The sequence below is a fragment of the Astatotilapia calliptera genome, chromosome 16 (assembly GCF_964374335.1).
Source record: "Astatotilapia calliptera chromosome 16, fAstCal68.1, whole genome shotgun sequence".
Taxonomy (NCBI): domain Eukaryota; kingdom Metazoa; phylum Chordata; class Actinopteri; order Cichliformes; family Cichlidae; genus Astatotilapia; species Astatotilapia calliptera.
In genome coordinates, this window is record NC_137437.1 from 5916734 (window position 1) to 5944686 (window position 27953).

The 27953-nt window shown below is 40.9% G+C and overlaps 1 protein-coding gene across 2 annotated transcripts; it reads right to left on the reverse strand.

Moving 5' to 3' along the window:
• cryl1 (crystallin, lambda 1) lies at nucleotides 1-27911 on the reverse strand. 2 transcript variants are annotated; one of them, XM_026144636.2, is made up of 9 exons: nucleotides 27765-27911; nucleotides 26897-27004; nucleotides 25352-25478; nucleotides 21171-21332; nucleotides 17536-17631; nucleotides 16956-17054; nucleotides 6481-6589; nucleotides 2243-2349; nucleotides 1-509 (listed from the first exon to the last, which is right to left on the reverse strand). In XM_026144636.2, exons 1-9 carry the CDS (start codon nucleotides 27788-27790, stop codon nucleotides 408-410), a joined length of 936 nt encoding a protein of 311 aa, XP_026000421.2. In that variant the 5' UTR covers nucleotides 27791-27911; the 3' UTR covers nucleotides 1-407. The 2 variants fall into 2 exon arrangements, with proteins under 2 accessions (XP_026000421.2, XP_026000422.2); XM_026144637.2 differs by having other exon boundaries at nucleotides 27837-27903.
• Nucleotides 27912-27953: the final 42 nt, after the last annotated feature.

A 27953-nucleotide genomic window follows, 5' to 3' on the forward strand; every position in this document is an offset into this window, starting at 1 on the left:
TTATTGTGTTCTTTTTTATTAATCAAAACACTGATTCACATTTTCAAGAAATTTGTTTACACAAGAGACCATTAATGTGGCTGAATGAGATCATTGTTTTTCACATTTTACCACAGTCGGTTTTGTAACCAAGATGTAGAGTAAAAGTTAAAACGTGCTGTAGATTTAGAAAAAACAAAAGACCGGTTAAAATTGTATTCATAAGGAGTAGCAATCCAGAGTTATGTTCTAATACTGCTAGTACTCATCATATAAGGAAGATTGATCATTACTCATTTTAAAAAAGTGCTGCTTTTCAGTCAAGGTATGCCTGTTTAAAGAAAAAAAGGTCTTCATTACATGTTGAACTCAACAATCACATTTCTACCTAATTAAGTTGTTTTTCTTGAGTTTGGACCCTGAGCTTATTAGTCCTTCTTCAGCTTGGCCAGACGCATGAGGAACTGGTCCCTCCTCTCCTGCCTGGCTGCCAGATGCTGCTGGTCACAGGGAATGAGCTCGTACATCTCCTGTGGACGGCACAGAAGGAAAAGCTAGGTGAGCAAAGTGGAATGGTTGCTATCTAGGACTTCGGACATGTCTAGTGGGGGAAATAACTATTTTCTCAGTTGCTGAATTTGTACGTTTGCTCACTGAGAAAAAATGAACAGTCTCTAATTTTTAACAGTAGGTTCATTTTAAAATAAAGCTTCTCAGCCGTAAAGCTAAACTAAATATCCTTTTGGGGCGATCCTGGCTCAATAGCTGGCAGTTCGTCTTGTAATCGGAAGGTTGCCGGTTCGAGCCCCGGCTCCGACAGTCTCGGTCGTTGTGTCCTTGGGCAAGACACTTCACCCGTTGCCCACTGGTGGTAGTCAGAGGGCCCGGTGGCGCTAGTGTCCGGCAGCCTCGCCTCTGTCAGTGCGCCCCGGGATGGCTGTGGCTACAATGTAGCTGCCATCACCAGTGTGTGAATGTGTGTGTGAACGGGTGGATGACTGAATGTGTAAAGTGCTTTGGGGTCCTTAGGGACTAGTAAAGCGCTATACAAATACGGGCCATTTATCATAATCTTTTAATAACGTCTTAGCTTTGAAACAGTGACATCCAGGGCCGACACTTGCACAGATCAATGTGCATGCAGTGCTGCCCTTGTTCTCGTGATCACAGAAGGCAAACGAGTCCACCTTAAACTATTTAATGCTCCAGCTCAGGGTGTCCTTACAAGATGACCTTCTGTGGCTAACATATTAACCGCCTGTGACAGCATGTGACCAATTAATTTCTACTTAGGAGAAAGCTTTATGGCTCAGAGGTGAGTAGAAACTGCTGAATTTCAGTCATCCAGAACTAAACACACAATAAATAATGAAGAAAATAATAAATTAAGATATGTATATTAATATAGACATTCCGTGTCTTTGATCTGAATTAACACACATTTTTTTATTTATTTAAAAAAATCTTGGGAGCCTATTGAATACTGAATTGCTCTTTGGGGGCTCAGGTGGCACTTTATTAAAACACTGCAAGGTCTCAAGAACACCCCTGAAAAACAAGGACCCTCTTTTTCACTGTATCGAAACACTAACCAGATATTATGGTCCATACTGACATGACAGCATCACACAATTACTGCAGATTGTCAGCAGCACATCTATCTATGTCCCCTTTTACCACATCCCACAGGTCTTCTCTTGGATTGAGATCTGGTGACTGTGGAGGTCATTTAAGCACAGTGAACTCAATGTCATGTTCAAGAAACCAGCTTGAGATGATCTGAGCTTTGTGATATGCTGGAAAACCAAATTCTGATGCTGCAGCACGCAAAATCCAGAAATTTAGACAGCTTCTCTGGTCCAAGGTGGAAAAGTGCTCCTTGAACCAAAAACTGAAATACTTTTTGGAAATCACAGACACTAAATTCTGTGTAGCTAAAGAGAAAAATAACAATTTAAGAACACACACATAATCAAAACCTGTTGGTGTGCATAACATCTGTGAAGGCACCATTAATGCTTAATGATACATACAGATAATGGAGAAACATTTCCTGCCATTCACATGTCGTTTGCATCAAATGTCTTGCTTTGCGTATTTATCATATATATATATATATATATATATATATATATATATATATATATATATATATATATATATATATATATATATATATATATATGTACACTACATCATAAGTGAGTGTATTTATTGAGAGAAAGTTTCACTGTAAACACAACTCTGTAACCATCACACTTACATTAATGACGCTCTTGGCTGCTTCACCACAGAAGTCCGGCACAGGCCCAAAGGAAGACAGAATCCTTGTTATATTTTCACTATATCGGCTCATGTAGTCTTCCAAACCTGTGGGGAGGACACAGCTGTTCAGTGATGGGGAAGTCCATGTCGATCATCATTCCAAACAATGAATGTAGATCATCTTTATTTAAAATACCACAAAGATTCAAAGACAGTAATGTCACACAAAGTGAAAGTGATGTAATTGCAAACAGAAAAAGAAACATGTATTTCTAGATTGTGAGGGGATGGGCATAGGTGCGGCTGCGGTGCCAACTGGCAATTTGTTTTTGTCTAAATGCTTTCCTTCTGCTGGTTTGAACGTTTGACACATGCTTGATATTTTGAGAAATGGCACATGCTAGCTCCTCTATATTTCTGTGTTCATTTGCAGGGCTGCTATCTCAGTGCTTCAGAACCAGTAATATTAAGTAATGAGTTTCCTCTTTCTCAATGTTAAATATCTCATAAATAACAGTTAGATCCTGCTTTGACACTTTCTGTGTTAATTTAACTTTTAGCGCTGTTCATTGAAGCTGTTCTCTCATTTATTAACCTATAGTGACTCATTTGTGATGTAGGCAGACTGCATTTTGGCTAATCACTGACTGACTTGTCGTGAAAGTTTAAAATAAATGGGTTTGTGAAGCCTGCTACTACAAGCTTCAGTTTAATAGTGTATTTATAAGGACTGGGTAGTATCCAGTATGCTACATGTATGTATATGCCAGTGGAAATGTCTAACACCAGCCCCTTGTTGAGCGTTATTACACGTTGTTGTTTAAAGTGGATTGCTATGCTCATTTGCAGCTCCATAATCTTATTCTTGGACTCTATTAGAACAGCTTTGCATGATTCACAGTTCTAAATAATGCTATTTTACTAGGCCTTGGTGCACTTGAGGTTCAGCCAATGTGAGAAATAATCTATTTAACCTCATTTCCACCTCCCTTTAAGCTTTCTTCTGATTGAAGATCAGAAGATTTACTGAGTGAGGTTTCTGTGCTTAAAGCCTGTAAAAATCTACGAAACAAAGCACTCAGGGCAATAGCGAACGTTTAGTAGCTACTAAGTGTGATGATGAAAGTTCTGGACAGAGAAACAGAAAAGTTTGCAGGTTTTGTAAGGGACGTTTCGTACTTCAACTATACATTACTACTCACAGAAGTAATAAAATGGGGGAGCTATATAATTAAGATCCCTATATCTAACTAGGGTTAGAATAATTAATAAAATATTGTCATTACAATAAAAAAAAGTGGGATGTGACTAATGCCTGAGACCAAGAGGTTATGCAGTATGAAAATCATACCATGTATATGAAATGGGAAGCAGTATTCACTGCCCTCTAAATAACATGTCATTAATGTATATAATGCTACTACCTATAATAGTTTAAAGAGATCTTGGATTTATTTTTCTATAAACTGACAGTTTGTACAATTTCACTGCTACTCTCTCCTAAAATACCAGCAGGCATTATTTCTAATAAGAGTTCATGTCATGAGCTTGCTGGGTTATCTAGCTTGCAACCAAATGTTTGTGGATAAAATATATAGTAGTGTGTCCTAGATTGGACGCAGAAAAAGGAGCACCTCTCACAGCTAATGATCAATCAAAGAGGAAACACAGGTCCCATAACAATGACAACAACCGGGCTTAACATATCATAAAGAGGGCCAGCAGTATGGTTTGTTGACATTCCTGTGATAAGCGTAGTAGGTGAATAGGTGAAGACTAGAGTTTTAAAACCTTATTTGAGCAGAGAGATGCAAGTGTGGTGCAAGGTGGGGGGGGGGGGGGGGGGGAGAAGAGATGTCCCTACATTACTTCACATGAGGTTGTTATTAAGGTGGATCAGGGGGCTCAGTTTTAAATAGTTCTTTCAACACATTTTCAAAGAGTGGAGCCTTATTCAACGACCAGAAAACATATGGTGAATGTTTATATTTGCAATACTTCTTTGGGAAATAAGGTTTATATCCAACATGTGACAACGGGGTAGCTAGAAAACGCTTACTGTCTACATAAAGCCTAGTGGGACACGTTAATGTGGCACGACAGTGTGATAACTATCATCTACCTTCAACCAAACACCCTCTGTGGGAGGAAAATCTTAGTGTTATTTCAGTCCCTTTGCTTTATTTCTTTTCCCAAATAAGCTTTAGCTGTTATTGTTGAATTTTTTCTTATATATCTTTTTATGTAAAGCCTCACTAAACAGGGAGCCCTATTCCCTGTGCCCCTACACAACGGCTAATTGTACAGTAGAAGAAAAGACGGGACACTAATGTTACCACTGTAACTCCAATCAGATAACAGCAGCAGTCCTTGAAAATGAAGCAAACTACCCCATATGGAAAAGATATATATATAAATCTTATAAAGTTTGTAACTGTCTTGTATGAAACTTGTATGAAAAGCATACAAGAGTGAAAACAGATATAAGATCCCTTGAAAAATTATATAATCAAACTTGTATGTTTTGGATACTTACTAAAAAAAATATATGAAAGTAATGAGAAAGTGGCCACTTTCATGAGTAAATCATATATGTTTTTACTATTCCTTTTCCATATGGGACATAACATCACCCAGTTTGCAACTTGTCTTCCACCCATTTGCGGTACCTACCACTGCTAGCTGTACTTTTACACTAATGAAACAATTTGTGCATGGTCAGCTGAATGTTGGACAAGCTGCCCTTACTAGATAGTGTTTTAAAAAGACATCATTCTAATGCTCTTTTCTGTGAAATTGCATTAATATTTGAATACATCATATGCATCGATGAGCCATTCTTCTGCAGGCAGTGGTTTTAGTTGTAGTGGATGATTCCTTCAAAGAACAACGGCATCTCCTGTGTGCACGCACACAGTTTACAAAAGCAAGGAAATTTAGGTAGCGCAGACAGAGACAGGGAGCCTGAGTGCTCCAGTATCTGATGGGACTGATCTAAAGACTTGAAGACACAACAGGGGTAGGTCTGAGCATTCTTTTGAGAATCTGATGCTTCCTGAACAGAAAAAAAAGTCAGTAAGAAGTTCAGTACTGTAACTACAGGTAGAGCTGGCACCTGGTCTGAAGGCTGCGAGGTGAGCTCTGTGAGTTTTGGATGACTGGTGTGAGGGAGCGCATTCATCGCTACCCATCAAAAGACTGCTTTGTTCAGCCAAAGTGCACACTGTGTGTGTGTGTGTGTGTGTGTGTGTGTGTGTGTGTGTGTGTGTGTGTGTGTACACAGTCAGGGTTACTCTGGGTTTCACACTCACCTCTGATATTCTCCATCTAGCTGAGGTTTCATTCTCTCTCTGACACACAAAGAGATGTCACTGTGTGGTACACTACATGTATTTTGTGCAGCGACACGTATGAAACGCTGTGCCACTTTGAAAATTTCATGTAAGCGGTGAATTACCTTCATTACTCTCAGTCAAAGGCATTCTGTGCTCATTTACTGCAGTCGCTGATGCTCAAAAGCCTGTGCTTTGGTTAGTTCCAGTAATTTTCCACAGCATACATGGCTTGTACATTCACTCTGATTGGCAGATTGGCTGACCTGACTGGCTACCTCCCTGGGCTTTTTTAGGGGGGAGGTAACAATGTTTAAAATAATAACAATAATAATATTTATATTTATAACAAGGTGCAATAATAATTAATGTGCAATAATAACAGTGTGCAATACACATACACTTATTCTTCTTTTTTATACTAAGTTAATATACTGTGTTGTGTTGTTTGTTGCGTTGTGATGTGTCATATCGTGTCGTGTTGTGTTATATGTAGTGCCGACGTAGGACAGTTTTCCAATTTCCTTGTACTACTGTACTATGTATGACTGTGCAATGACAATAAAGAGTTATCTTATCTTATCTTATCTTATCTTATCTTATCTTATCTTATCTTATCTTATCTTAATTGAAACTGGACACCGCACAGTTGAAACTGTGCTGGATAAATGATACTTTCCTCTTCATAAACAGACATTTTATGAACTCCTTTTCCCTTATGAAGAAAGGCTTTTTGGTAAAAATGAATGATTTTGCTGTGAGAATTGAACAGAACAAACACATCATCAACTCTTTGGTTCAACTATATAAAATTCATGCTCAAAGTATCTTAAACTCAGTTAAAAAAATAACCAGAATTAGTGTTTTTATATGTGAGCAAAGAATACAAACCAGGAAATTTTACCTTTAGGTGCATTGAGGTGCATTGTTTCCATGGGACCTATGAAGGCGTAACGCATTCCTAGTCCCTCTGACATCACCAGGTCGATGTCCTTTACCGAGATAACACCATCCTAATGACGCAAGTTAGAAAAACAACAGTTACATTAATTTCACTGAATCGACTGATAATATTCATTCGTTTTGTACCCTTTGTTTTCTGGATATATTTGCTGATGAACTGATCCCAGAACAGCAGCTCTGGAGTCAAACTGTTTCTTTGTCTGTATCTGTTTATCTGTAATGAGAGTTCACACATCTAGCAGGTCAACTTTGAGCCACATGTTAAGTATTTTCTCTTACTGAGTTCATCATGGTCATGGTTACCTAACAGACTGCGGGACAGTTAAGTATATACGAAGGACACACACTTTTCCCTAGCAATTCAACAAAGTCATGACTTTTTAACTCCCTATTATTCTGGAAAACCCAAATTCCCTTTGATCCCATCAGGCCACTCCAGCTATATAAAGTTTCCTTATTCAGCCAATCCTGTGTCCTCAGGATTGTGCACAGAGGGGAAGCTGGCTGAGAATGGGTCAGGTAACTTTGGTTTACAGATACCTGTTGGCCAACCATGGAGGAAATCAAAGCCCAGATACAGAGACTATGGTGAGCAAGAGGAGAGGCGACAGGGTCGTCTTTGTTTGGGTCCTGCGTCCAACAACGAGCCTGTTATCTGAGCAAAGTGGGATGGTGGGTGGGGTCTTCTCTCCACTGTAATCACTGGGGGCTACGAGCTGCTTTCTCAGCCACTCTGCTTTCCAGCTCTGGCCTCAACTCAAGGACTTCTTTTCTTTTTCTCTCTCTCTCGTTGTGTGTGTGTTTGTGTGTGTGTTTGCAAAGGTTGAGGGCAGGTCCCTGTTATGTAAGAAAGATCACAAGACCACTGTCAGGCCAAAGGCTTTGATGCTTAATGCTGAACTTCTGTACAGCTTTGATTTATTGAGGAAGAATACAGTAAATAGATATTTTTTACACATTAAGTAGAACACCTGATGAAGTCCCTGCTTTGAAACATCAAACTGAGCTGTTTTGTGTGCGTGTGCATGTAACTTGGTAGAAACTGTGTTTATTTTAGTGAATGGTTATAAAAGAAAAACAGTACTATAAGTGGAGGAGATTAGTTGTGTTGCTGACATTTGTGGGAAAATATCCATTACATGCTCGAATTTTATTTTCAATAAACAGATGATGCTACAGGGCCATACAAATGTTAAATGATCATATATTGTTTCAAAGAACTACATCTGATCCTTAAATTAATGATAACTTATAAGGCGTACAACATATACAATTGGTCTCTAGCCACATACATTAAAATGCAATTAGGCGAAACGGTGACGTCCATCTCGGCCACATTATTCAAGACATTGGTGCACGAAACAGCTTCCCCAAACTGGCACCTGCTCCAATGTATTTTGTAATGAAATAAACTATTAGAATACATCAATTTGTTGTAAGTGATTACCTGCTCTGTCCTGCTATGTACATGTACGTGTACTGCAGGAACTTTGAGTAATTGTCTCATCAAATACCATTCATGTTTGGTGATTTGTATGTCACATCGTTTAGTTAAGTATAACAGTGCCTTAGGTGAGTGATAAACACTCCCAAACGACTGTAGACGTCACAACTCATTATTTTTGTCGAGCAGTATTGTGGATGGCGTGCCTCTGATGCATGGCGTAAAGGAACGTTTTGGTGCAGCCAGCAGCAATTACAGAGGTGGATTCACTATTTCAGGTAAGCAAAGGTTTCTCATGTAGTAATGACATTTTAAAGGCACTTAAATTGTATTAAAAGAATTATACGTTTTTGCAGTTGAGTTTCAGGCTGTTGAAAAATGTATGGTACCTATATGAAAATCCTAGGTGATGTCTTTCTCAAATTATCATGTTCACAAGATTTTCAGAAAACTTGACCTCTGACATCTAGGTCACTGATATTCAAACTACCTCGTTCAAGATCTTAACCTAGGTTGGACGAGATAGACCACGCCTACTAAAATAAGCTGGGTGTCCATGATGCTCACCCATCAGCAGGGTGAAGACAAAACCCTGAGCATTGACTGTGACTGCAAAATAAGCCCTCCATCACCGTGCTTGACAGCTGCTGTCAAGTAACCATCACAGTGGCAGATATCCAAGAAAGGGTCTCCAGTATGAAGAGTTGGACAGCACCAGGGCCCGACATGGTTCACGCCTACTGGCTGAAGAAGCTGACTGCACTCCACGAGCGTCTGGCAGCACAAATGAACCAGCTGCTAGTTAACGAGAGACACCCAGAATGGCTAACCGAAGGTCGGACGGTCCTGATCCCCAAGGATCCCAAGAAGGGACCGGCCCCCTCCAACTACCGACCAATAACCTGCCTCAGTACTACATGGAAGCTCCTGTCAGGCATCATATCGGCTAAGATGAACAGGCACATGGGTCAATACATGAGCGGGACACAGAAAGGAATTGGCAAGAATACCAGAGGCGCAAAACACCAGCTACTGGTAGACAGAACAGTCAGCCGAGACCGCAAGACCAGACTGACAAACCTGTGCACTGCCTGGATTGATTACAAGAAGGCCTATGACTCAATGCCCCACAGCTGGATACTGGAATGCCTAGAATTGTACAAGATCAATGGGACCCTAAGAGCCTTCATCAGGAACTCAATGGGGATGTGGCGTACAACACTAGAGGCCAACTCCAAGCCCATAGCACAAGTCACCATCAAGTGCGGGATCTACCAAGGAGATGCTCTGTCCCCACTGCTGTTCTGCATAGGCCTGAACCCCCTCAGTGAGATCATTAACAAGACTGGCTACGGATACCGACTACGGAACGGAGCAGTTGTCAGCCACCTCCTGTACATGGATGACATCAAGCTGTATGCCAAGAGTGAACGAGACATCGATTCACTGATCCACACTACCAGGCTATACAGCAATGACATTGGAATGTCGTTCAGACTGGAGAAGTGTAGTCGGATGGTATCAAAGAGAGGGAAGGTAGTCAGAACTGAGGGGATTGAACTACCAGAAGGCAACATTGCAGACATAGAGGACAGTTACAAGTACCTGGGGATCCCGCAGGCAAATGGGAACCATGAAGAGGCCGCTAGAAAGGCTGCAACCACCAAGTACCTGCAGAGGGTCAGGCAAGTCCTGAGGAGTCAGCTGAATGGTAAGAACAGGATCCGGGCCATCAACACCTACGCCCTGCCCGTGATCAGGTACCCTGCTGGGGTAATAGGCTGGCCAAAGGAGGCGATAGAAGCCACTGACATAAAGACAAGAAAGCTCCTTACCATGCATGGAGGGTTTCACCCCAAGTCCAGCACCCTGAGGCTGTACGCTAAGCGGAAGGAAGGGGGCCGGGGACTGGTGAGTGTCAGCACCACAGTCCAGGATGAGACAAGGAACATCCAAGAATACATTGGGAAGATGGCCCCAACTGACCGAGTGCTCAGTGAATACCTCAGGCAGCAGAAACCCAAGAAAGAGGAGGGAGACGAGGAACCATCATGGAAGGACAGGCCCTGCACGGTATGTACCACCGGCAGATAGAGGAGGTGGCTGATATCCAGAAATCCTACCAGTGGCTGGACAAAGCTGGACTGAAAGACAGCACAGAGGCACTAATCATGGCAGCACAAGAACAAGCTCTGAGCACAAGATCCATAGAGGCTGGGGTCTATCACACCAGGCAAGACCCCAGGTGCAGGCTGTGTAAAGATGCCCCAGAGACAATCCAGCACATAACAGCAGGGTGCAAGATGCTAGCAGGCAAGGCATACATGGAACGCCATAACCAAGTGGCCGGCATAGTGTACAGGAACATCTGTGCCGAGTATAACCTGGAAGTCCCGAGGTCAAAATGGGAGATGCCCCCAAGGGTGGTGGAGAATGACCGAGCTAAGATCCTGTGGGACTTCCAGATACAGACGGACAAAATGGTGGTGGCTAACCAACCGGACATAGTGGTGGTAGACAAACAGAAGCAGACGGCCGTAGTGATCGATGTAGCGGTTCCGAATGACAGCAATATCAGGAAGAAGGAACACGAGAAGCTGGATAAATACCAAGGGCTCAGAGAAGAGCTCGAGAGGATGTGGAGGGTGAAGGTAACGGTGGTCCCCGTGGTAATCGGAGCACTAGGTGCGGTGACTCCCAAGCTAGGCGAGTGGCTCCAGCAGATCCCGGGAATAACATCGGAGATCTCTGTCCAGAAGAGCGCAGTCCTGGGAACAGCTAAGATACTGCGCAGGACCCTCAAGCTCCCAGGCCTCTGGTAGAGGACCCGAGCTTGAAGGATAAACCGCACGCAGGGGCGTGCTGGGTGTTTTTTATATATATATATATATATATATTAGGGGTGCAACGATACTCGTATCGATATTGAACCGTTCGATACAGTGCTTTCGGTTCGGTACGCATATGTATCGAACAATACAAAATTTTAAATTTATTTCATCAACTTTTCTTCTGACGATGCTGTCTGTGTTGAGAGCTCAGTGGATCTGCGTTCGACTACTCCGCCTAGGCTGCACTGTCTAGCGCAGATCCACTGAGCGCAGTGCAAGCTAGCAAGACAGAAGCTAAGCTCGTTAAAACATGGCAAATTGAACCTCCCCCACCCTCATTCATATCTGGCATTTGGAACTATTTTGGTCTTCAGCGAAATATGACCCTGAAGGTAAGCGCGTCATGGACCAAAGTAAAACAGTATGTCGCATGTGCCACGCAATGCTCAATTACATGGGTGGGAACTACTGCGTTAGCGCAGTTAGCTCGTTAACGTGTTGACGCCGTCCAGCCCCACGCACAGGGCGATCCATGGTAGCTCGTTAACGGAGATTTGCCGTGTTGTGGCGTTAACGTCATTTCAGATTAACGCTGACAGCACTAGTGGGAACACAATGAATATGACTGCACATTTACTCCGACATCATCCTAGTGCAAAGACAAGTGGAAGCAGACAAAAACAACAAGCACGCATGCTACAAACTTTACCCGAGTCATTTAGACAGCCGTTAGCACGTGATTTTCCTTATGGGAATATACTCCAGAAGAAGTGTATAGTATAGCTTTTATTTTGGAAAGAGCCATTCCTCTGTAATAAACTCTCTTTTCCAAAGATGAGTGATTTCTCGATCAGATAGATTTATTATTTTATCCCTTTGTTGTTTCAGCAACATTAAATTTAAAAACTGTACGTTTGAGTTAAAATATATATTTATAATTTTAATAAATGACAAATTAAAAAAGCATGAACATTTTTTGTATCGAAAAAATATCGAACCGTGACACCAAAGTATCGAACCGAACCGTGAATTTTGTGTATCGTTGCACCCCTAATATATATATGTATGTATGTGTGTGTGTGTGTAAACTGAAAATGTATGTAAGTCTGCTGTGAAAAAAATCAAAATAAATACAGCTAAAAATAGCATCTATCTTCTCTATTTTTTGCATTTCTGTAAATTAGTTAAGTCTAAAAGTAAAGCGACATGTGAACAGAAACGCTGGCTGTTGAGAGGCTCAGTTTCTAGACATTCAAAATTAATGGTCAATGGTCAATGGTATGGTCAATGGTAACTTTATTGTCCCTGATGGGAAATTGATTCGCAGTATGTCAAACCAAACAACAAACATACAACCAACACATCACGTACACTCATTAAAAAAAAAAAATTATTCCTTTTCTATATATTTCAGTACATCGGACATTCCATTTTGCTTTATTTTTCATTTCTGTGACATAGGCTTTAGTCCCTCTGCGGCTCTGAATTGAATAAATAGAAGAGAATGGATGTTCTTTGTTGTTATTTAGATATTCAAGAATCATTTTGGATGTGTGAAAGCATCGTTTTTCATTACAATGTTACTGTGAACAGGCTGCTTTGCGATAAACTTTGGGCGCTCTTTCGAAAGCAAGAGCAACACCTTTTTTTTCCCCGCCTGTCCCGTTTGGTTCCTTTGCCATCAGAATTATTGTCTAAAGGCCAAGAAAGATGCCCAACAGATTTACTTTACCAAGTGGACCATCCCGGCCTTACCGTATCGGTCCATTTGATTGACCTTTGTTTTTATTGTTCATTTCATTTTATTTTCAGTTGTTACATACGGGACAGACATGACTGGGGGAAGGGAAAGGGAGAAAGAAAGAGAGGGAGGGAAGGAAAAACAGCCGGGATAAAAATCAACGGTGATAAAGGACACAAAACAAAAAAGAGGTGGGGGGACAAAAAGTACATATATATATATATATATATATATATATATATATATATATATATATATATATATATATATATATATATATATATATATCAATCACCTGGATCACCTGTTGAGAGAGAAAAAAGAAAAGAAAAGAAGCAAGAAAGAGAGCAATATAATAAACAACATCATCGCGATAATCCATGTGTATATAACAGTAAATACTAAATATTGTTATTGTGCAGCATGTAAGATCGACAGCGCACAGTGTGCTTTGAGGTAGGAGCCAAAAAGGGTGTAGTTTGTGTCTGTGAGCACCCGTGTGTAAACCTGTGAGCATGAACGCGCTTGTATTCAAACAGTTCCTTCATGTAACGATCTGCTAGAGGGTGTGGGGAGCCACAGCCCCGTCCTCCAGGGCATGAAGCAGGTATGGAGGAGATCCAGGCTCCAGACATCCAGAAACCCTCAGAGTGCAAGAGTCCAAGGAAAACCAACAGAGGGGCAACCATGCCACTCTCCCGGAAAGAGCTGAGGAGAGCCCCAAATGAGGGGTCACCCAGCAGCCGCGGAGCAGAAGCCAGAGGGGGTTGCAGTAACGTGCCCGTGAGCTCCGCCGGCATCCAGCTGTGCCAGAGTGACCGAGCCCCAGGCCCAGAGGCCGAGGGCACCCCACCCCCCGAAGGGGCCCGACCGACCCACAGGTGCCAGGTCCTGACAAGCAGCCACCGGGAGTGTCCCGGTGCATACCTGAGCGCGCAGCCCTGGACACCAAGAACCAAAAATGCACCAATGTCTGAGGGCGTCAGCCACTGACAGGGGGAGTGGTGGGGGGGAGATAGGCCTCCATAGAGCAACACCTTTAACAGAAGTGTGGCATTTTTGTCAGCTAAGGTCTAAGGGTGCCCTTGGGGTGGGGAGGTGGGGAATTCGCCTCTCACACGGTGGTGATGTGCACACAATAAAGAATATCATTTAGGTACAAGTCTGAGCTGCCACAGTTCTGTGTAAAATTATGAACTTCACATGCTTCGTTACAGATGTTGCAATACAGCTGGCACAGAGGCACAAGAGTGGCTTCTGCTGCATTTCGTGGAAGTATGACTTGGAGGTTTTAATTCTGAGAATACGTTATTCTCAGCAGGGAGTGTCATGGTCTTGGGCTTAAAAATGACTGAACAATCAAGGGTTTTTACCTGCCTGCAGGCCCTCTTGGATCATTGCTGAACCAAAAAGCTACCGTCAAAGCAAGAAAAACAATCCAAACACTTAAGAGCTTCTCAAAGTCTAAAGCTGTGACAAACAACGAGCTCTGTTGTGAGGCAAATCATGAAGCCTGCTTCTCTTCCTGATATGTAAAACCTCAAAAATGACAAATAAACATAGTAATGGCACGGAAATTGAAGAAAGCAGTTACAGCTTTTCAAAACCACACAAGGCTAGCCACCATGATTGAAGCGTTGGGGGGGCTGTGAGTACTCAGACTGTTCCTATGGAAGCAATATGTGAAAGGTCTTGGAGAAGCTCACGGCTCTTCAACGGGAAATTGATACACCTCCGGACCAGTAATGGACATTAAGACCTGCTCCCCCCCTCTCAGCGGTGCCAGCTGGACGATGTTGACAAGAACAACAAAAAATTCTACCCTGACTCTCTCGCCCAGATTCCTCAAGGCCATCTGCGTAGGCTGTGGACTGTTTATATTTGCTTAATTGGGCAAAACGACACTTTCTTAAGGCTGAACACAGGACACACATCCTCACACGCATGCACACATGTACACTGACACAGATACACACTCACACCCCCTCCACGAATCCAACACCTGCCATCCGATGCAGACGGCGGATCAGCTTTGGATGCGCAGAGTTGCGGCGTCCCGGACACAGTTTCTTTTTCCTTCTCGACTGCCCTTTTGTGTTATGCATTTCATTGTTTTCTTTATGCTGCCTGTTCTGACCTGTCTCCCCAATGTGATGTTTGTGTATTGTATGTATGGTCGGAAAGGTCCAATTTCGCTGCAGGTCAACTGCAAGCGACAAATAAAGGCAATCAATCAATCAGTCCAGTCTTGCACAGACTATTAGTGTACCCATTTAAATGGTAAATGGTAAATGGCCTGCATTTGTATAGCGCTTTTCTAGTCCCTAAGGACCCCAAAGCGCTTTACACTACATTCAGTCATTCACCCATTCACACACACATTCACACACTGATGATGGCAGCTACATTGTAGCCACAGCTGCCCTGGGGCGCACTGACAGAGGCGAGGCTGCTGGACACTGGCGCCACCGGGCCCTCTGACCACCACCAGTAGGCAAACACGGGGTTAGTATCTTGCCCAAGGATATTTGGCATGCAGCGAGGAGGCAGCCTGGGATCGAACCACCGACCTTCTGATTAGTGGCTGACCTGCTCTGCCACCTGAGCTACAGCCACCCAGATATTACCAGATATAACTGGTAATATCTGGCAACAACATAAAATGAAACCAATTTCGTGCAGACTCAAAATAAACAAGCACACACTTTTTCATCTACGTTACCAGTAAACTGCAATCAACTGATGTTTTTCGAGCATACAAATGCACAAGACAGATCAGTCCTACGAATTTACTAAAGAAGACATTTTTCCTAATGCATTTATCCTTCATTAATGTCATAGAGACGTCTTTCTCAAGTGTACAAATCTGAATCATGTGCAAAGTCACGCAAGTAACTTAAAATAGATTTCTGCTCTTTCTGAGCCAGCTTTTTAATAATCCATCCAATCCCCTGCTATTACAAAGCAAAATGTGATTATCCAGTTTCCTTTTACCCATTTCAGCTGTATGGCAACTCATTTTTATTTTAGTTGCAACCAGTTGAGTAACTACTGCCATGTCTCCTGGTATTATCTCCTAATGGGTTTGTAGCTTTAAATCTATGCTAATGCTGCCTACTCACCTGTCAGGAACAGGTCTGTGAGCAACAATGCAGAGCGGCTGTTAATTTCTGCTGATTTCCATTGATGACAGCTTAACATGTCCCAACAGCTATCTTAGGAAGTCGGTTCTAATGTCATTCATGTATCACTTTGAGTGAAAGCCTGAATTGCATTTAGTTGCATTAATGGATCTAACACAAGATGACTGATGTGCATCTTTTTAAGTTCCTCAGCTCAAACACTGTCTGACATCATCGTTTTCTAGCTAATGCGGGCCTGCTTCAGCTGCTTTTACTTTACTAGAAAACAGTTTTTATGTAAATATCTAACTGACCTTTAAACCTAAATCATCTACCCTGGGAAATGTAGTTTTATTTTGTCACTTCAGCCATGGGTGGCATGGTGGTGTAGTGGTTAGCACCCCCCTGTCATCATTGCTGTGGCTGCGTGGGCTTCTGTCAGGTACTCTGATTTCCTCCAACAGTCTAACGACATACATGTTAGGTTGACTGGTGATTCTAACTTGGCCTTGAAAGCGAGGAAGATAAAAGTAGTTGAAGGACACCTTTACTACAACAACAGTCACTGACATAAAAAACAAAAGCGAGAAACTTGGAACAGACAATCGTGGAAGACGTGTGAAAGTTCAGAACTATGTGGAAGCATCTGATGTTGCATTATTTAATGGAGGGGGTCATTTAAGGTGCTTCTGATGTCTGTGGTTCTATATTTGAAGCCAACATCAAACTCTTCATGGGAATTCAGTTCGGGTAACACAGTATACGTCTCAAGTTAACATTCCATCAGCCGTGATTGTCACCATTCCCATCGCTCTCATTATCATTCAAGCTTTTTCCTCAGTGAGTGACCACGTAATAGTGCCTGTCATCAGAGGCTAAAGCTCATTTAGTCTCATTGTGCTCCTTTTTAGAGGGAGACTGTGGACATAATAGAAGAGGTGAGCTGACAAGGGCTTCCTCTTTCCTGCCTCTATTACAAAACCATCAGCAGCCACATGAAACCTGACTGAGACTGAGGCGCTCCTGTCCAGAGGTAAAAACAAGTAAAAACACTCGTCATTATGACCTAGAAGTCAGCTTTAGCAATGCAGCAGTAAAGCAATGAGGGTTTTTTTGTTGGAGATTCAGTTAGTGTCATATATTTATGAGCATTTTCTTGCATTTGAACACAAAGGTTATGAAAGCATATTCATGACTAACCTTGCTTGAAGTTGGTAGTGCTTTGAAAAACTGGCTCCTCAACACAACTCCCCACCCACATGCCCAGAAAACACTAACCTGAACTAGTCTCCATGACTCTGCAATAATGGCGGCTTGAACTCTGTTTAGGGCAAAGCCATCGATCTCTTTTTTCAGAAGGACAGGTGCCTGGCCAACCTGCGTCAGGAGAAATCAGTTAAGTCAAGCCAAGCGCAGCAAAAGATTCTACAAGACAATTATGAATAATACAGCTTCATTGATGAAGCTTAGTAGTTGCAGGAAGCCACTGGTTGTTCATGTTAAGAAAACAAGCTTGTTGAGACTTGCTTGGAATAAAGTATGTAATCATTCACATGATCACAAACTGTTTGTTAAGATTTGTGGTGTAGCAGCTGTACTCGAGACTGTGACACACTGTCAAATACTGAAAATGGCCAGAACAACGTCAAACTAATGTGAAAAGAAAGCTAGGAGCTAGGCTTATCACCAGCACTTAATACATAGTATGACAGCAGTATTGGTCTCCTAATCATAGCATGGGGTTTGGCTTCCTCGTGCTCTTAATCCACTGGTTATTCTGATTTCTTTTGAAATCTGTCCAACAAGTTCGGGCATAACAGGGCCCAGAAATGTGTAATCTTTTGTGTAAGATTTGTACCTTGGTCATCAGAGCATGGGTGGTGTCCATAACGGCTGCTGCTGTCTCTGGGTGAGGTACCAGCTCCACCAGTTTTACATAGTAGGGTGGGTTTACCTGGGGAGAGCAAAACAAACACATATTATGTTGTGTTTACTTCACTGATATGTAGGATCTGTTCTTAAGTAACAATTTTCAGGAAAGCAGTACTAACAAACAAAGCTGGACACTCAACTGTTGATTTTGCCTCATCATCATCCTCCAACAGTGAAAGTATCATCTCAGTGCATGACAGAGCACTTCGATACGGTGTTAGCTTACTACAGTGTACGCTATCCTCATTACAGCTTTAAGACTGACAATCTAAAATGATGATAATGATTAGACACATTAAGGACAGCAAAAATGTTTATTGAGACAGAAATTAAGCACGGTGGTAAACTATAGGTTATACAGCTCCCCATCTGGCCCGTTTACACCAGTGGTGGTGTTTCCACCAGCTTCCACCACCTGTGAAGCAAATTGACCTTTAATTGACCCTCACTTTTTTCTTAAAGTCAGCATTTACAGAAACAAAAGTGCTTCATCAAACCACCTGTTTGCATAGTTTAAATATCTAGAAAGTCTATGTGTTTGGCTGCTTCCATTTACCACCAGCTTGTTTTAGGCAATGATAACAAGTTATTTAAAAAGCAGCCACCTCACCGCTTTCCAACAGCAAAACCTGTAGCATTCAAAGGTTAGTCTAAAGATGGGCATATCATGTTTACTCACGTATAGCAAACTGAACAATCTCTAATTTTTATGTTTGTTTTTAATGCTCAATTTACACAAAAATTGTAAATTTATTTGAATGTCATTGAGTGAAATAACAATTTGATCCCCAAGCAAAGCATGACTTAGAACTAGCCAGCCCTTCTTAGCGAGTACAGTGGTAAGAGGTTTCGTGTGGTTGGTTACCAGGTTTGCACACATCTCAGGAGGGATTTTGGACCACTCGTCTTTACAGAAATTTTAGAAATCCTTTAATTTTTTTGGCTCAAAGCAACGACAAAACAATCAGCTTTCATATTTTCCAATCTAGAGAGACAAAAATGATCATAAAAGGCTTTTTATACACTGAAGGCAATCATCTACAGTGATACAGTTCCACCACTGATGATTTAGAAAAGCTCATGATATACATGCTTGATTTACTGATATCCTCAAAATATCATTGCCACAGCACATGAGCAAGCAGAAGAAACGCAGGGAGAGAAACAGCTAGAAGATAAAAATTATAAACAAGTCCATCTGGCTCATGAGTTCAGGTGAACCATGTTTACCTCCATCAGTTAGGTCATGTTGTTGGTAGCGTGCTCATATCATAAACCAGTCATAACAAAAGCATTCAATGTTTTTGTAAACAGATGTCACTAGTATGTTGAGGAGTACGGTCAGGTCTAAACAGAAACACTCTGCATGGATAAACTAAATGTAAGTCTAATGTAATCCTTGTGCAATGTTTTGTATAAACAAAAGTGCTCAGCTGTTCTGACCCATTAATGTGTTTGGCTATTCATAGTATACTGTAAGCGAAATTTGTTGTGATGCATTTACTTTGATTGATTGATTGATTGTGGTTGGGATAGCCTGTAAATATAACCAGATCCATTAGTACTTCAATGGAAACTCACAAATCTGCCTCAGTATGGGAGCAAAAGAAGGTGTGACTGAAGTCTAGACTTTCAGCTTTAGGTGAAGGGATTTCAAAACTGTGAGGTCTAACTCGTCACTGGTAATTATCCTGATCCCAAGCCTTTGTTGTGAAAGTATGGGTTTTTTTTATTGTTCTCCAACTTATTCTCTTGGCAATCAGGAAACAAACTAAATAATTTTAACTGACACACATAAAAAAAACTATTTTCTTTTTTCCCACAAGAAAGTTCTTCTTGTTTTTCTCCCAAACACAGAATCAGAGTTAGCCTCGTCACCAATCACAAGTCAGACGTCAGAAGGCTAATAAAAATACTTTCATAACCATTTAGCAATTACACACATTTTTCACAATGAAATCCCTTCGTTTCCCAGTTCAAAAGTGTTTTTTCTCTGTCTCAATCTCTCATCATTTCCCTGCTTCTCTTCAGTAATCGAACCTCGTTCGCAAACTTCTCCCTCTTTTCTGTCATGACCCTGACCCCTGTTAAGGTAATCTATTTATCAGACAGTCAACACACAATTGACCCTGTGTGGTTCATGTAGTTCATGGCTGTCAGCTCACTTGGCTTTCTTCTATAGTGTGTCTTCCTCCCTGAGCCTGGTTCTGCATGGGGTTGTTTTCTGTTAAAAGGGTGTTTTTCCTTCCCACTGTTGCCAGGTGCTTGCTCATAGGGTTGCCTTATTGTTGGGGTTTTCAAAGTGTATTGATGTGACTGTTGTTGTGATTTTGTGCCATTTTAAATCTGAATTATAAAACTGTCCTTATATACATATTTGGCATTGATCATTCAAAATGTTGATTATTGCTGAAAAATCCTGCATTGTGCTACATCTCCACTTGTAATTAAGTTTGTTCAGTTTCTCTGTTTCATCAGAAATGCAGAGTGATCCCTTGTGAATTGGATTTTGCCAATCTCATATTCAACCGAACTAGATCTCTTTGTTTAGCTTTACTGAAATTTAACTTGTTCCACTGTGAAATAATCAGTAGCTTGCATTCACAGGCCTTCACCATGCCTGCCAGATCATGTGGTATGGTGTGGATCATGATTTGTGCCTTCCCTTCCTCATGCACTTCCCTTTGTTCTTCTACTAGTTAATCTTGGTTTTATCGGTTCAAAGAATCTTTTTCTAGAACTAGTCTGGCTTTATTAGAGACAATTAGGCAAAGTTTAAAGTGGTCTTCTTGAGCGTAAACAGTGGTTTTTCATTATCTCTTGCTGTAAATCCACTGTATTTACATTCATTAAGGCCTCTCTTGCTTTTGACAAAGATACTTGAGATTTTTTCTTGCCTTAGCTAGTTGTGTGAAAGTTTTTGTCTTAATCATGGAAAAAATTCTGTCATCATCCCCTTGAAGTTTTCTACATGTTCTTTCGGGCCTTTTGTTTTACAGAGCTGGTCAGAGGATTTCTTCTTTTTAAAAATGTTTAAGATTGTTTTTTTTTACCACTCCTAAAGCTTTTTCTTTTTCTCTGAGAAGTGGGATTATTAGCTTAATGTTGGCCTCCTTCACTTGCATCGACATGTCTTTGGACTCCTTACTGAGAGCACCACTGAGCATCAACCACATACTCATTCAACACTTGGACTCAACTCTATTCCTTTTATCTCCTTAATTTGTCATAACATAATCATAAAACAAGTCACGTGCCAATGAATGGGCTCATGATTTACACACTCAATTACTTTTGAGCCTGTAAAAATGGAGGGATTACAAAATAAGTATGTAATTCTTAATGATTAATGCAATTTTTTTGGTCAATATCAACACCTTAACCGCATTTTAATTGCTTCATTTCAAGCTCACTGAGTTTGTGCACCATATCACTGTGAGGAAACTTACAGACCTGGCTGTAGATGACTGATGATGAATTATGGGCTGGCGTGCAGGTTAAAACACTGTGTACAGTTTACACCACAGTACCTGGAAATGCCTCAGCATATGAAGTACTAACCGGATGAGAGACGAGGCAGCGACTCCTATTCTGGACTTTAGAAAAGACTTTGCTGGGCACTAGGCAGGACGTGGAGCTGCTCAGGATGACGTCTTTTCCCACAAAACGCTCCATGTCATGGAAGATGCTTTGCTTTACCTCCAGCTGCTCAAATACACATTCCTGGGAAAACAAAAAAATACATAAACGCAGGTAAGGTGTGAAAGCCAAATATTATTTTCTATAATGCTATAAGTAAACATTATCTCAACCCAAAGTCAGTGAAGCATCCCACTGAATATGGAACATGTAGTCATAGCAACAATCAAATTATTTATTACAGCTATTAATTTCTATAATTTGGATGAACTGCTGCTTTGACTCTGTAATTTCTGATGTCAACCTTTCTTTGACAATAGCAAAGACAAAACCATCATAACAATAAAGAAACATTTAATATTTGTTTCTTAGTGTTAAACTTGAATCTACCACTGTCCACAGCTTTGGGGAATGTACTCAGGGAAATGTGTTAAAAGTCATGCAGTTAACACCTTAAACACGGAAATTAAACCAGTTTGGCTCTTAAACTACCTGCTTAACGTCACTTCACAGTGATGAAAAGGTGTGACTCTCAAAATCAGTACTCTTCATTTGCAATCTTTCTCATCCTGGACGCAAAACTGCAAAAACTGGCTGAACAACCTCAGTATACCTCACATATACGCATTATAATGAAAGGCTCTGCTAAAAGGATTTGTGCTAAAACACAAGCAATAACCTAATCTACACTAATTCTAATGACAATATTATTTTTTTTAGTTTGTTTTTTTAGTTTAGTTTAGTTGTTAAAGTCCAAAGTGGTCCCAGTGGCAACAGGAGTTGGGAGCTGTAACCCCCAAACTGAAAGAGTGATTCCAGGCACAACATCAGAGTCTTTTAACAGAGTTGAGTCCTAGGAACAGCACAGGCCTCAAACCTCAGTTTCCTTAAATAGAATGGACGCTCATGACAGGTCAGGCTCATGTGTGTAAATGTTAACTTATACTAATAAGAAACACCAATAAGTGAATACTTGGCATTTCCTGATGTGGAAAAGACCTCCAGTATGACCCCTGACAGAGACACAAATCCCTGTGGCGTTGTGTCAGGATAGCATCTGGTTGTAAAAATCTGCTAAATCAAACATGAAGAACTACCTCCTCTGACGAAACCTTTGGGAATAAGGGAGCAGCCAAAAGTAGCTCTTTCTAGTCATCTGTAAGTTGGACTATTCCCATTATCATTTGTCTCCAGTTCTGCATCTTTCTCAAAGCTCAAGTTTTCTTCAGTTCTGGCCAAACTTCATTGTAAACAAGCCACACTAACCTATTTCTGTGCATGAAAGGAACATATAAAGAAATCTGGACAGCTTAAGTGCTTAAGCGCCCTTCACGTCTGCTCCCACTGCTCCACCAAGCCTTACACTAATCGTCAGAAAACAGTTAGGCAAGTTACTGATCTGTAGCCAAGTGACTAATAAAGCCTCCCGTAAATATTCTCCCAGATCAATAGTAGAGTGAAACTTACAGGTGGTCAGATGATGTCATGCTATCAGGACGTATGTACCTAACGGTGCTCTCGGGAAACTGCATATTTCTATGCAGCATTTCCCTGTTCCTGAGTCCACAATTGTTCCTTGTTGGAAGGAACTCAGCGCAGTGAGTATTGATTTTATTTGACTCTACCTGCCTCTGTGCACTCTGATCACATCTACTGTGAAGAAGAGCTCCATTGTCTACTTTAGCAGTTTCTAGCTGGCGAGCATTTTTCTGGCATAAAAGGTTGACTTCATACTGTATTTTAAGTGACTGTGACTGTGTTTAGATAAGCACAGTTGATTGTGTGTTTGTGCTCATTTATAATTTGACATAGATGAGTGATTTTTAATGAAACGTCTTTCATTAGTACGACAACACTTCTTATAACAAACTCCATCTGACTTTCTTGTCAAAGGAAAGCTCCACTTTACAATTTATAATAGCAATAACAGCAAGAATCTAGAAGCATTTTGCATTGTATGGTAGATGTCTCAACAATTTCCTTCAAGAACATTTTTACAGAAATGAACAAAAGAAAAAAAACAAATCAAAAGTCTCTTTTTGACAGCAAGGCTCAGGGAGCATAGCCATCAGACTCGACTGGCTGAGGTGAGCATCGTGACGCAACGAAGACAAACAATGCAGGAGGAAAGAGGAAAACTCAACAGATTATAAAACGTATGAGTTCTGAAATGTTCAAGGTTTTTAGAAAGCATTTTACTTTGGCCAAATGACTAAATTCTTATGGTCACATTGAGAAAGCTGCTCTGATTCAAGGTAAACAACTAAATCTGTAATAAATAACAGATTAATTCTGGGCTATTTTTAAATGAGTAATCAATATTACTCAGTTCATATTCCTTAAGCCATTATATTTCTATGACTTTGCCTTTGGTGACAGACAGAAAGTGTGAGTTAGCAGCGCAGGGAAATGACACGCAGCAAAGAACCAGCCAGCTTGGTGTCCAACCATGAATTTGTAGCTAAAAGCATGAAAGAGTGTGTGATATGTCCTCTAACCACTTAGCCATCAGGTTAAACGAGTTGCTTAACAAACGTTAAAACATTCCTTGCTACTGAACCGCGAATAAAGAGAGAAACTAGTGTGAACTCTCAGTACTCATTTTTTGACAGGTTCATTATATTCATCATCCCTAGAGTTAAAAATTTATACCTCGGTTTTACCTCCTTTATGACAGACATGTACTCTATATGTGCATGCTGCCATTAGAATCAGTTCACACACTGATGGACTGACAGTAGCTGCTCAGAGGGCTTGACCTCATAACAACCATCATAATCATCATCTTCTCCTCCTCCTAGCTGTGCCTCTATATAGAGGCTCCATGTTCTTCATGCTGAGAGAGGGCCAGCCAGTCTCACTTTCAAAATCTACCATCATCCTTGCCCACCTTTATTAGTGGAAAGTCGACTGAATACAAGTACCTTGGAGTTATGTTTGCTGGCAGACTGAAATGCAACTCTTGGACTGACTGCTTGTGTAGTGAGAGACAGCACAGAACATATTTTTGAGGACATTTTATCCTTTAAGGTGGATTCTAAAATGCTTCTGAGGTGCAGAAAAACAAGCAATTAGAAGGACAGTAACAATTTCTAGTAAGATGTCGGGAACTGCATTACCAAGCTCAGCAAGCATTTATCGGGACTATTTATGGAGCAAGGCAAATACTGTGAGTGATATGAGGATTTGACTCCTCCACTGAACTACTAAAACCTGCATGGTGCTAATGTTCCCCCATAAAACAGGTCCAAACTGTCTTTTACTTCCCAAGCCATCAAACTTCTGAACACAAGCAACACACAGGTTGCCTAACTGTTCTGGCCACAGTCATCCTTAAGATCCAAGAAGAAGAGTAAAGGTGTCTGTATACAGTGTGTGCTTTGTGTCTTATGTTGATGCAGTTATTTTTATGTGGTGTATACAAATCTCAGGTGACTCTGAAATCACAATGCAATCACATTTACCCATAAGGACAAGTAAATGCATTAGTTTTTTTGCCCAGTAATGTACTGACCACTGATATACTATGAAGCTATCCTAGTAAATGAAGAGAAACAAAAAAGTTTGGAATTCACGTGTTAAGCAACTGAAGGAACTGAAGTGTTATTATGCAAAACATCTCCATATTACTGTATGATATCACAACCCTATGTACGACAGGGATTAGGGATATTAGTCTAAGTTCAAAATGTGACGTGAGAATGTCACGGAATATGTCAAATGAAATTATGCTGCCCCTCCTTGGGGGGGTAAATGTGTAATAACAAAGCCAGAACGTATTGACCTGAGAGTGAAGTAACCATTCCTTTAATGCTGCTTTGTTTAAACTATGTGAACCAATAAATGAACAAAAACTACAGTGTTTCCACTGAGTCGCACACCACATACTTTTGAAAAGACCCACACCACAGTGAAGAGAAGCCCCGTGTTTCATCAAAGTCTGCCAACATCCACAAAACAAATGTCCGTACGTGTTTGACGGAGCAAGTGGTTAATGAAAAAATAAACAAATCACCAGAGAGCAATGTTGTTTCCACTGGTTTTACGATTTAGGCCAACGAGATATAACAGCATGTATTTGTTCTGTCAGCGGTCTGTGTTACCTGCACAAAGAAGGCTCCATCCAGTGCCTGAGACAGGTCATCATAACTGCTGAGAAGGGCAAGTTGCTGCGCAGCAGACAGCTCCCCTCGCAGCATGTGGGCTTCCTCCAGCTCCACCAGCTGTTTCCTGAGGGACAGAAACTGCAGTTAACACACACACACACATAATGCATGAACAAACTGCCCTCTATCATGACATTTTCAATTTGAAAAGAATCATTACCACAGGCTTATTATATAAGTAGTAGTAGAATGAAGACTTTGGAAGAAATGAACAGATGTGTTAGGTGTGTTATTATCAGCCAAAAGAAGTGGTTCTAATATAACACAAAGCAGACAATGCTTCAAATATGGATGCTGCTACAAAGAAGCTAGAGATTCTAAAGTGTCTGCTCTGTACACATTTCCATCTCAGCAAAGAAGATTCAGACACTCAGCACAGTTTCAGTGGGGGTAGAGTATGTCACCAACTTCACCGACTATATGAAAGTATGCATTGTATTGGAGTATTGTGCAAATTTCTCTAACGAGGCATATGTTTTTTACTTTGGCCTTTAGTGCAGAAAAGAATAATAAAACAATAAATATTCTGGTTTATAGATCGGTCTGACAACCTAAAATGAGGTGCAGGTTTCAAAGGAGAGCGTGTAGTCTGCTGCAAATCCTGTTACGCTGTCTTAACAGTAACAGTGATGACACTTTTAAGGTGTGGAGTACATACCACCACCTTTTTGCTCTTACTCAACTCTTCTCTTAATATGTTACAGAATGTGGCAGTTACATAACACTGTATCACATGAGTCAGGAAGATATCTTCCTTTGAAAAAAAATTAAAGTAATTTAGACTAAGTGACGGTTTATGAAAACAGGGCACACAACAGAGAGCAGTCTAGCTTGTTCAGCAGGAAATCACTCACAAAGGGCCCCTGAAATTTAATTCAATGACACCCTCTACTGTTCATATAAACAAATACGTCTCCAACGGGCTGAGTGATAGGTAGTGGCATGTACTTAGAGGGAGAGTTACATTCATGAAATACTGGTATAGAGATTAAGGTATTAAGGTTTTTATAGCTTAAGGCACTGTGACTTTCTACAGCACTTTCATTAAAAACTCAGCGTCATTCCACAGTAATGTTTAACCACTAATAGCCAGGCTGTGAACATGTGTTTATTCGTATGTGCTCACAGTAGGAGCCAACTGCTGATCATGGGGTATTCATATATGTCTTCTCTGTAAGCACTGAAAGGAAGAACAGGTTACATTTTAGACAGACTGTCTCTAACTCATCAGGGCAGAGAAGCCCTTAGTGTCAATGTTTCCTTTAGGTTTTGCAGGCACCAGACAATAGTTTAGCTTCTGTAATGTATATTTTTATATTTTTGATGATATATATATATATGTGTTTTTTTGTTTTTACTTAGAATTACATCTGGGTTAAAAACAAATTTCTGTTGACGATAGAGGTATAATAATGCAGTTAAGACTGAAGAAGTTTGTCTGTGTAACCCAGATGGGTCTTTAAGTTGAGCAGTAGAACTCACTTGATCTCTGTGATGGCCTTGGTAGACTGTCCTGGTTGGTTGTCATAGATCTTCACATTGTAGCCTCCACTGACAAACAGCATAGCCCAGGAGCGGCCTATCAGCCCACTAGAACAGGGAAGAAAATCACATGGTAACAGACATAAAACATAAACCCCAATAAGCAGACTTAAAAAACAAAATCAAAGCACGGGCTGAATGTTGTTTTTCAGTAAAGTCCAGTAAAATCACACAGCAGTAAAGTGCTGACAGTGTGCCTGTCTGCTTGCTGACACCAGCTTCATTTTCCTGTCTTCCTGTCATGTTTTGACATGTAACCAGAAGTGAAGTGTAAATCCACTGTGAATGTTTTCTCAATCCCTTCGCCATCCATCTGAATATTATTGCAATGTTAACACACAAAGATTACCCCCTAAAACGTATGGCAACATAAGTGAAGAACTGTGAGGTTCAGTGCTTGCTTTGCAAGTTTAAGAGAGGTCACTTCAGAGGCACTGCCATGTTTAATGAACAGGGTTCAGAAGACAGGTTCAATTTAAAGCCTCTAAAATCACACAGCTATAAACCTTCACGCTGTCGTGAAGGTTTATAACGTGTCTGTAATAAACAGGATTATTCACAAATTCATTCTGACTGAAAACACAAGACAAGCGTTCATTCAGAACAGTCCTGTTTATGTCGTGAGCAACAGTATGATGCACACAATGCAGTCACCAAAATAAAATTACATGCACTGATACTGCAAACTACAGCTTTCAACCAGTTTTTCATTCAACAAAGCAACTTTCGTTTCACCTTCATGAATATAGGTCAGGGCTAGCACTGTTGCATCATTTTACAACGCAAAATACATTGTTATCTCGCTCACCTGCCAATCACAGTTATAATCTTCATGTCAGAAACGTTATAATGTTTTGACACCAGCTAAAACTTAACTTACAAGCTTTCTGTTGCGCCGCCCACCTTGACAGTCACGCTGACCGTGGTGTACGGTGACCTAGAAGGACCAAAGAAGGCAAACGAGCGCACAAAGCTTGTTTTGCTTGAAATGAGCAAT